The 11047-nt window shown below is 53.6% G+C and overlaps 1 protein-coding gene across 2 annotated transcripts in view; it reads left to right on the top strand.

Moving 5' to 3' along the window:
• Positions 1-8803, top strand: part of CUNH6orf89 (chromosome unknown C6orf89 homolog) — a 35438-nt gene extending 26635 nt beyond the window's left edge. Inside the window, exons 7-9 of one of the 2 annotated variants that reach the window (XM_023720251.1) lie at positions 3308-3431; positions 5998-6095; positions 8765-8803. In XM_023720251.1, coding sequence (XP_023576019.1) covers positions 3308-3431; positions 5998-6092 — 219 coding nt within the window. In that variant the 3' untranslated portion in view covers positions 6093-6095; positions 8765-8803. Of the gene's footprint in view, positions 1-3307; positions 3432-5997; positions 6181-8764 lie in introns of those variants that run through there. The other variant, XM_023720250.1, reaches the window with a different exon arrangement.
• Positions 8804-11047: the final 2244 nt, after the last annotated feature.

An 11047-nucleotide genomic window follows, 5' to 3' on the forward strand; every position in this document is an offset into this window, starting at 1 on the left:
AGACCACAGATAGAGCACATATTAATTTTCTATATACTTGTATGTCAAACCTGACAGTGTAAAAAAAGAAACAACTGACAGTTTCTTTCTTTCTTTCTTTCTTTCTTTCTTTCTTTCTTTCTTTCTTTCTTTTTTTTTAATGCATTCAGTACAAGGTCTATAGAGTCTCACTACATAGGTCAGATTAGTAGTGATTCTCCTGGGCTGGGGAGATGGCTCACTAGAATAAAAGCTTGCCCGGCAAGCACAAGGTCCTGAGTTCAATCCCTGGTTCCGCCAAAAAAGAAAAAAAAAGTAGTGGTTCTCCTATTTTCAGCTTCCCAAGCACTGGGATTACAGGCTTGCAACATCACGCCCAGTCTCAATCACCATCTCAGCGCACCCCGCGGGCAGGGCCAGCACTCTGGGGATCAAATCCCAGCTACTGTGCTTTGCCTAAGCAGGCACTTGAATCCGCTGAGCTATCTGGCCGACCCTAAACCTGGAAGTTTCTAAAACTTGATAGCCTTCAAACCAAAATTCAAGAGAAACACAAAACGGAAGTATGAAAGTGTGGCTTCAAAATTACATCTTTATCTGGAATTGGTGGCAAATGCCTAGAATCTCAGCACTCAGGAAGTTGAGGCAAGAGGATTGCTGAGAATTGCAGGCCAGCTGGGCTATACAGTAAGACCCTGCCTCAAAAACCTCCTCTTGGGGGCCTGCCCCATAGCTCTGTTCTTTAAGTGGCTGCTTCAACAAAGCGGTCAGGCTCACAAACCTGCCCTGAGGGCATTCTGAGCCAAAAAAAAAACCTCCTCTGGGGGTTTCCTGCCTGAGGAAGGGTCTGAGCCCAGGTTCTTTTGAATGAAGGAAGAGTTTTCCCCTTTAAAAAGTGTCACACTGGAAGTGTGGCCCACAGTAGAGCTACAACCTCTTTTAAAGAAAAAAACAGGCCCGGGAGATGGCTCAGTAGAACAAGTGCTTACCTGGCAAGCATCAAGGTTCTGAGTTCAATCGCCGGTACCACAAAAAAAAGAAAAAAACAAAACTTCAAAATTGAAAAGGGGTGTAGCTCAGTGGGAGAGCATGCATTTAGAATGTGGAAGGCCCTGGAGTCAATCCCAAGCATCCCAAAAATGTGTATAAAAGAACTAAACCAAAATACGGTCAACTTCTCTGTTCAGCAACAGTATTTACCCTCTTTATCCCATACAAAAACCTTGCATTTATTTGATAATATTTTTGCTAAGCAGAGCTAGGCATGGTTGTACAGGCCTGTAATCCTGGTACTCAGGAGGCTGAGGTAGGAGAGTTGCTATGAGTTCAAGGCCAGCATGGGCTGCATAGTGAGTTCAAGGCCTGCCTCAACTAAATAGTGAGACCCGGTCTCAAAAAAACAACCCATAATTTGGTTTTGTTTTCTGCTAAGCAAATACTAAGAATTCCCTTTACCACAAAATAAAAAAGAAGTAAAATTCACTTTGGTATTGAGCACAACAGTTCTACTTCCCTAAGGGTAATATCAGCTAACAAGCAAATAAGAAAGAAAAGGAGGGAGGTCAGCTGGAGACACGCAATGACCTTTGCTCACTAGATGAGGGAACTGGGCCCCAGAGAAATGAAAAAAAAGATTCATCCCTCACCACAGAGCAGGCGGCTGGGACATGGCCAGCCACCCCCACCCTTGTGCCTCCCCCAAATAGAGACTCCAGGTGGAGAAGTGGGTGGCCTGGCTGGGGTGGGGGTTGGGGATGGCAGCCCTGGTGTGCAGACCCTGCCAAGTCAGTTTTCCTCCTCTCTGACCTGCTCCTCTGGGGGTTTCCTGCCTGAGGAAGGGTCTGAGCCCAGGTTCTTTTGAAAGAAGGGTTTTCCCCTTTAAAAAGTGTCACACTGGGGATGTGGCCCACAGTAGAGCTAAGCTTAACGTGCACGAGGCTCCTGCCCCATCCTGAGACCACAGTGACTTTGTTTTTTTAACTACCCAAAGTATGACCCTTCTAGACTCTGGGCTGTAACTTCACCCTCCGATGCTCTTACTTGGCCCCACATCTGCTGAGCTGTGTTGAAGGAATTGAAAGGCCGTACAAACAGTCATCCTCGTCTGGAAGCCTGGGAGGTGCTGGCTCAGGCTCCCCTCGGCGGCAGTTTGTCCTGCTGTTCCTGGCAGCAGCTGGGCCTGTGAGCTCACCTTCCTGCCTGTAATACATGCTGGGCGAGGCCTTTATCCCCAGGCCCATTCTCTTAAGTATGCTGCCAGCTTGCCATCTGCTCTGCACCCGGTACTCAGACCCTTACTGCGCTGCTCCCAGGTAGCTTTGGAAGGGGAGCAGCCCATGCGGCAGGAGTCCTGCAAGTCTGGTTCCTCGAGCCTGGTTCCTCAGGGCTCCGCTTCCCCACCCTGGCCCCAGCTCTCCTTCCCCAGCTGCCTCACACCACCCTAGCACCCACACCCTTGCTGCTGGCCTGGGACAATCCCGTTGTCTGGATCCTGGTACCAAGACAGCTGTACCATGGAAGATAGGGGATAGGGAGGGGTTCCTAAATGGCTCTGGGCCAGCAAGGTGGGCTGAGGCCTGCTCCATGCAGCCACAGGGGCCATGGCTGTCTCTGTTCACCCCAGGTCAGAGGGACCACCTGCCTCCTTTGCCTGTTGAAAGAGGGAAACATATACCTGTTTGGGGGTTTTGGGGTCTTTTCACGACCGGGTAACAGGGCGTCGGCCTGTACTGGCTCCCTCCCCTGCAGACCAGTTCCAAGCTACCTCCTGACACTGTAGCAGCCAGCAAAGTGGCTCTGCCACTGCACTGGAAGCAGACCCGTGGCCAAGGTTGGGCACAGGCCAGATAGGGCCAAAACCCAATGCTCCAGAGCCTAGAGTGGGGAAGAAAACCATCTTGGTCAGGGTGTCTGCTGGTGACCCTGCTTTAGAGGGCAGGAGCTGGGAAAGAAGCCCAGTGAGACCCCACCCCCACCCTGTCCCCCGTGTATGCACAAGGCCCTGGGTCCAAGCCCCAGCTTCCACAGACAAAAAATTACAGTAGATATTTGGGCTTCAAACACCTGTGAGGCTGTAGCTCAGAATCACTGCAGATGATGGAGCCCAGGCAGCAGCTGCCCTAGGACTAGTTGAGGCCGCTGCCCGCTAGAAGTCAACTAAGGTATCTAAGAAGCACCCACAGCAGAGATCCTGCCTGGCTCTCAACACCAGGAGGCCTCACTTGCTCACCTCTTCGCAGAGGCTGCTGATAAGGCAGAGCACGTGAGTAGGGAATCTTGTGCCCCGGGCTTGATTTGCTTTCTTCTCTCCCCCCACCCTTCCCTCCAGATGCATGAGGTGCATGACCTGTTCGCGGTCGGCAGCGGTGAGGCCATGCTGCAGCTCATCCCTCCTTTCCACTGCCGAAGACACTGTCAGTCTGTGGCCATGCCTGTGGAGGCCGGGGACATTGGTACGTAGGGCTCAAGAGGGCGGGGACTCTGAAGACCTCTTTAGCTGGGTTTGGGTTGCGCTGGGTTGGGCTGGGTTTTTTGTGACCAAGTCTCTCATGCAGTCCAGGCTGGCCCTGAACTCGCAAAGATCTTCCTGTCTCAGCCTCCTGAGTGCTGATGTCACAGGGCTGGGATCCCAGGGGTGCATCACCACACCCAACTAAGTTTTTAACTCAAAATATTCAAAGCAGCAAATACTGAGTTGGGGATATATAACTCACCAGCATAGGTGCCTGCCTGGGCAAATAAGAGGTCTCGAGTTCAGTCCCAGTACAAACAAAACAAAAAACAGCACTAACTACTGCCTTCACAAAAATAGCATTTTTTCATTAACAGGATTGATATATCTGTGCTTAGAAATAAAACAACTGAAGTAGCCAAGAGAAAAGACTTTCACCTACAACACTGCAAAGGCATGTCTGCTGGTCATAGAAACTGCGTCAGGGGTGGGGAGATAGTTCAGTAGAATAAGTGCTTGCCTGGCAAGCGCAGGGACCTGAGTTCAATCCCCAGTACCGCAAAACAAAACAACAAAAATACAAAGAGAGAAAGGAGAAAAGTTTGGGGCTGGGGAGATAGCTCAGTAGAATAAGCACTTGCCTGGCAAATGTAAGGGTCTGAGTTCAATCCCCGATTCCACCAAAAACAAACAAAAACTGCATCAGAAGGGATTCTGGAAAGTATTTAGACAAATTCCTAATTTTACAGATGAGTAGGTCAAGGCCCAGGGAAGGAACTGGTCAGGCAGGAGATCAGGTCAGCCAGGGGTGAGACAAATCAAGACTAGGGGAACCATTTCTCGGCCTGCACTGCGAATCCGGTGACACCAGGTGGTGTTCAGGGCCGCAGGCCTAGGAGGAAACGGTGCTTCTGTGCCAGCCCCTCAGTCACATCACAGCCTCCTGCTGTTGGCCTTCTCTCCGTGTTGTCCTGCCAACACGCACTCTGCGCCTTTTCTCCTGAAAGCTGAAGCTTAGCCGCTGGCAGCAGCAGCCACCCTCCCTGCAGCCTTTGGGTGGAAGTTGATGCAGGGGTGGGCGTCACCCTGAACCCTTTGTACACTTCCTGCCTTGCTGGGTGAGGCTGTGGGGGCTGGCGGAGCCCAGACTAGTGTTCCAGTACATTTGTTTGAGCTTCAGGCATTCATGAGACCCTAAATTCCTAGAAACCTTCCCACTCCTTTGAGGGTAGAGAGCAGGCAACAAGTGTGTCAAGTTTTGGTTCAGATTACAAACATTTCAATTTAGGAATGAAATAACTCGTGAACAGACTTGAAAAGGTGTCTGGCTGTGCACCGGAGCTCTGAGCCTCAGAGCCCGTTGGCACTCCCTTCCCACCATGCCATGAGCCGCCGGTGAGCTAGCTGACCAGATGGAAGGAGCCCTGTGGCCAGCAGCGTCTACAGCGTCAGCCCAGGATGGGGTGCATGGGGGGGGAGCTGGACAGGTGGGGAGCCAGCTTGGGAGAAGGAGGGGGGAAGCGGGAGAGGACAGCGTAGCAAAAGCAGTGGCAAGGACAGAACCACACTGCAGCCGCCACCGCCCTTGTGACACTGGAGACAGGAGAACTAGCCTGTGCTGCAGAAAAGAGCCAGGGGTCTACACAGCTAGGGTAGCTATGGTTCAAGACCTCAGAAAGGTCTGTGACAAATCCTTATGGTGCCACACACTGAAACCTGTCCCACGTCCCTGCCTCATGACAGGCGGGTGCCACTGGCTCCATAAATATTTCTATCCAGAGGCGCTGGCTCTTCTTGTTTCTTGGAGTTACTGTGATGGGTTCAGAAAAGCTCAGTCTGAGACCCACTCTTGGTTCCTAAGTGTCCGAGACACTATTGCCAGCCTCGGACACCGAGATGGTTGCTTTTCCTGTCCCTCATGGGAGGGTGCAGTGAGCCGTGCTGTATGGTGTGGCAGTGGCAGTGGCCAGCCTGATCCCATCTTCCTGGAGAAAGCTGAGTCCGAGGCTTCCTGGTGGTGTCACCGAGCTCTGCCCCCACAGGACTTGAATGACAGAGGCCCATGTCCCTAGGCCCCAGAGATGGGCACTATAGCCCTGGGCACCCAGCGCTCTTGGGTGGGCAGGCTTAGGGCTGCTCAGTACATGTCAGAAGGCCTCCCAGGAGCCTGGCAGCTGTCACACTGACTTCACTGTGGGATCCTCTCTGAACTATCTCATAGGACACTGCTGTTCAAGGAACCCACCTTGAAAACTGCTGCTTTCAGTTTATGAGGACACACTCTGATGACACTGTTTCCAACAGCCCCTCAAACCCATCCAACCTTGCTCAAACCCATAGGATCAGACTGAGAGCTGAGGCCCTGCACCAGTCTCTGCAAACCCACCGGAGCCTGGTTTACACTGCCTGGGGCAGGGCATAGGGAAGGCTCTTGGGTTAGAAGTGGCACCTACTGGTGCCAGGTTGTTGAGTAGTGACGGGCACTGCCCTGCAGGAGAACTTGCCCTGGCCTCTGCAGTGTGCACTCCTGCCACTGACAAGCGTTCCTGTCACTGTTTCCCTCCAAGGCTATGCCAGCGCCACCCACTGGAAGGCCTACATCATAGCCAGAGGAACCCAGCCTTTGGTCTTCTGCGATGGAACCACGCTCTCAGAACTATAGGCAACAGAGCTACCTATGAGAACACTTCTGAGACCCACCGGAAAGCCAGGTGGAAAGAGGGGAAATAAAAACAGAAACAATGAAACCACTTTGTAGGGCTCGGTTGCTTAGTTGCCTGCCCTTTCCAGCATGCTGAGCCAGCTGCAAGCAGGAGAAGGAGCTGCCCCTGCCCCTCCTTGCTTCCCCAGATGCCTGGGAAGGACTTGAGCTGGCTGCGTGGCCTAGACTTTGCAGCACCTGCCTGTGAGAGACTTTGGCTCCTCCCGACCCATGGGCACTGCCAGGTCCAGCTACCAGAACCACCCTTAGGCAGGTGGGCCTGCCTGGCTCCTGCCTCCCGGCAGCATCACCCTAGGCTTTGTGGAAAGACATGGCTAATTAAAGAAACCAAGTCATTGCACTGCATAATTTCTGGAGGATGGAAGTAGAACCAGTGAAAAAGATCAGATAACCCTGAGTTGCATTTCAGAAGTGCATCTCGTGTCTGGGTGTGACTCTTAGAGCCTGGGTGGTGCTGCTGGGCAGGGCATGACTGCAGCGCTAGCGGGAGTCCCGTGGGCATAATGCCCCTCTGCTTTCTCGCCTTAGGTCTGCGTGGCCCCTGCCCCATCTGGGTGGTTTGGCGGCACTGACTGTCCCCTCCCCGGCCCAGGCCAGAGCTTTCCTATGCAGACGGCCCCTCCTGTCAGCTGTGGGGAGAGGATTCTCCTAGGATTTGATCTTTCAGATCTGACTGCAAGATGCCTTGCAGCTGTGTCACAGCGGATGGGATACAGCTCGGTAAGAGCTCCAGCTGCCGCGTTTCCAACCAGCTGTCCACACCTCTGTCCCGGTGTGCTGGGAGCCGAGGGGAGGCAGTCTTATATTTTTGTAATGATAGGAAGCTAAGTTCTGGTTAGGTGATTTGCTGTGCTGATTTGCTATGCTGATTGAGGTGCCAGCTACTGTTTGCACATAGTCTGGATTGAGCCTACACCATCTTCCACAGTGATTGTCTAGAACCCCCAGCAAAGTTGGCCCGTTGTGTTTTCTGGCAGGAGAAGGCACGGCCACAAGAGGGAAAGAGGCATCCAGTGGTCGTGTGGCGAGGGTGTCCAGCAGTGGGCGGTGGGGGGTCTTCCCCCATTCCAAGTGCTTTTTGTGTCTGAATCATATGGGGTAACGAGGGATTCTTGCCCTTTTCCTGCTTTCTATCCTTTCCTTAGCACTGTGGCCACCTGCCTCCTGTCACACCTCAGAGAGGAACGGAACCAGAGCACACCACGGCCTCACGTTCCCAGCTGCAGGTGTGAGTGGAGCATGGTAGACCGAGCAGGCTGTGTCGAGGCAGGGGACAGTGACCTTCGGGAGGTCTGCATCCATGGGGAGCCCATGCCCCTTCTCCCAAGCCCCTATGTATACCACGGACGTGAACCACGTGCATAGCTCTTTGTAGCTTTGCAGAAGACAAGCAGCTCACAGGGCTTGTGTGGGAACACCGAAAAGCCCCCTCCGTGGCTCAGATGACCCTGGATGTAGATGGACAGAGGAGAAACTACACTGTGTGTGGATGAAGGCCAGGAGTTGGCTGAGCCAAGGAGATAGCTCAGGGGCACAAGTGCCTGCCTGGCAAGCACAAGGTCCTGAGTTTGATTCCTGGTAACAAAAGCCACACTGCTAAGCAGGTTTTAAATCAAAGGGATCATCAGAGGCCAGCTCTAAGTGCTGAGCTACTGCTGTGTCCCCATCCTACTTCATTAAGGGTCGGGGGAGCAGGTGACAGGGTGAAACGGATGCAGGTCCTGAAGGCGGCAGAATTAACAAAAGGGAGTTTGCTTAGAGCAGAGTGAAGGGGCTGGCAGCTGAGCGCTGTTCTGTGGCTGTGGCTGCCTCTCTCCTTCGCGTTTTCCTTCTGCTGTTCACGTCCTACCTGTACTTCCGCTGAAGCTGTGAAGTGAGAAAGCCCTGAGGTAGCCTCCCATCCTAGTTATCTGAGGCTGTCTGTAGAGCACAGTGGGGTCCCCAGCAGCTCACTCTGGCCTGCAGGCAGCATGGGTCCCGCTGCAAGGTGCTTGTGTACCCATTATCCTCATTCGGAGGATAATGGGTACACAAGAGGTAGCGGCACCCCCACAGCCAAGGTGAGACCAAAGCCACTGGGCTGCAGTGTGGGGTAGGGGGTGGCACACAAGTCTGTAGAGGGCTTACCCGGATACCCACTTACAGGTTTTGGGGGGTATTTTGTTTTTTTCTTGGTTTTGGGGGTTCTTTTGAGGCAGGTTCTTGCTATGTAATTTAGGCTAGTTTTAAATTCACAGTGTAGCCCAAGCTGGCCTTGAACTTGCAGTGATCCTCCTGCCTCAGCCTCCCAAGTTCTGGGATTACAGGCATGTGCCACCACACCAGGGGTGCCAGGCTCCACCTGTAGGTTGGCAGGCTGTTTGTCACAGCTTGGAAGCACTTCCTGTGAGACTCTGAGGTCTGCAGAAGCCAGGTTCTGCGCTGCATGGATACCATACCTCTTGTGGTTTAGGAGAAGCCGAGCTCGGCCTCATGCACCTCCCACCATACCAGGGTCGGGAGAGTGTAGATAGTTGTGGCTTATGACAACAGAAATCTGCTGCCTGGAAATACAAAGCAGTGTGTGAAATGGGCAGAGCTGGCCTGGCTGGCTGAAAAAGGGAGAGTTAGGAGCCGGGGAGACGGCTCAGTGGAATAAGCGCTTCCCTGGCAAGCGCAAGGGCCTGAGTTCAATCCCCGGGGCCACAAAAAAAAAAAAAAAAAAAAAAAAAAAAAAGAAGAAGAAAAGAAAGAGAGAGTAATGAGAGTACTGTGAGACCAGAATGACCCGGTGCAGTGAGTGCTTCACATGCCCTGCCTGATGCCCTTGACCGCCTCCTGCCCAGGTGGAACAGGCAGCAGCTGTTCATCGCCCACGGGAAGAAACTCAGGTGTGGAGCAGCACTGGTGCAGCGCCCGCGGGAGCTGTGGACCAGCTGTGCCAGCGTGCGGCGAGCAAGCCAGGGCCTCAGCAGGGTCTGTCTGCATCACTCCTGGGCGGCACTGGAGGAGGAAAACACTAGCCATATGATTTTTATAAAAAGGCTTGCACTTTCCCCTCCCATTCGAGTGTAGCTGGAGCCCAGCTGTGTCCAACCGCTTTCCTGTCACCGCATGGTTCCAGATGTGTGACCTGAGGAACGCTCTGCCCACTTCCAGCTGTGGGTCCCCTTAGAGTTATGTCACTTGTTTTTCAGTTGTCTTCTGTTGCCTTCTCCCAGAATCCAGTTTTGGCCTCTGCATAGGTGCGATCATTATCGGAGGCCTCAGACTCCTCAGCACAGGTGCCGGCTACCGTCTGCACGTAGTCTGGGAAGAGCCTGCACCAGCTCATGTCTTCCACAGTGATTGTCTAGAACCCCCAGCAAAGCTGGCCTGTCATCTTTTCTGGCAGGAGAAAGCAGGTCCACGAGAGGGAAAGCGGCATCCAGTGGTCATGTGGCGAGGGTGTCTGGTGGTATGCAGAGGGGGCTTCCAGGCTCCTCTGGCAGTGGCGTAAATGCCCAGGTCACAAGTCCTTCACTCACTGTCCTTCAGTGATGAGCCGCCATTGGCCAGCACAATGTGAGAAGGGAGTGTCAGAGACTTGCTTTACTGTGGCCCTCCGGGTTGAGATTCTGCTGGGTTTGGACCTGCAGATGGATCTGGAGCCAGCACAGCTGGATAGGAGGTTGGAAAGTCCAGGCAAGGCCAGGCATGGAGGCACTCGCCTCAGGAGGCCGAGACAGGAGGATGGCTGGCAGCTCAAGCCCAGCCTGGAATACATAGTGAGACCCTATCATCTCAAAAAACAAACCAAAAAAGGGCCAGGGAGATAGCTCAGGAGCTTAAGTGCCTACCTGGCAAGTGCAAGGTTCTGAGTTCAATCCCTAGTACAAAAAAAAGCCAAGGTGACTATGGGAAGGGTCCTACAGCAAAGACAGAATCCCCTGGTGCCCACAGCCTCCAGGCCCATATAACCCGACTCTGCAGCCCCTCTCACAAGAGGATGTCAGGGACACAGGCAGTACTTTCCTGTTGGGCACCCTGGGCTGGCACACAGAAGCGACCCTCTGGCCAGCTGCTCTGCTGTGCAGCCTCTGCTTGCCCCGCCAGCGTAAGTCAGGCATCAGTGCTAACTGCATCTGTCATTTTCCCCTCTGGAGACAGGGATGTGTCCAGCCATTTTCCGGGCAGTGGGGAGACAGCGTGTTTATTATGTAACCCAGCAGAGGCCTGGAGCTGGAGACCTTCCGCCTCCGCGTGGTGCTGTCAGCAGGCAGTGGTCACTGACCCAAGAGCAAGCCGAGCTGGGAGAGGGAGGCCCCGGCTGGGTTCTGAGTCGAAGCAGCAATGGGGGAGCTGGAACATCGCTTGTGCCAGTGTCACACGCCAGGCCACGCTTCAGCACAGCTCTGGGGTGGGTGGGCTCACACAGGCAGCCACATCCAACTCCAGGTTGCCACCTTGCATGGTGCTGTGAGTTGGCACTCAGGGCAACCCCAGCCTCGCCCATCTCAGGCTTGCCTTCTGCTTTCTTCCCTGGTGCCTACTTGCATCCTCAGGGACAGCAGCCTGAGACCAGCCTGGCTCATCTTTGGGGAGCCCAGTGGTGGTGGCTGGAAAGTCCCAGTGAGCAGAGGGCAGGAGATACTGGTCCCAGCGGCAGGTGTCGTTCACGTGTGTGTTGCGTAGAGCGTGGGTGTGTGAGACTACCCTGTGTAAGAAAGTACGGAAAGTCGTCTCATGTAATGGAAGGTGGTCCTTTTTGCTATTAAAAATGCATATGTTGGTAACAATGCCCTGATTCTCGGTGTCATCCTTTAATATCCACTCTTCTTATTTACTGTCCCCGTAAGACAGGAGACTTGTAGCCACGTCCTGCTCAGGATACAGGTCCCGGCCTTCTCACAGGAGGGCAGCCGGGCTCATGCCAG

This window comes from Octodon degus, unplaced genomic scaffold (assembly GCF_000260255.1).
Source record: "Octodon degus isolate 3935 unplaced genomic scaffold, OctDeg1.0 scaffold00005, whole genome shotgun sequence".
Classification (NCBI taxonomy): Eukaryota; Metazoa; Chordata; class Mammalia; order Rodentia; family Octodontidae; genus Octodon; species Octodon degus.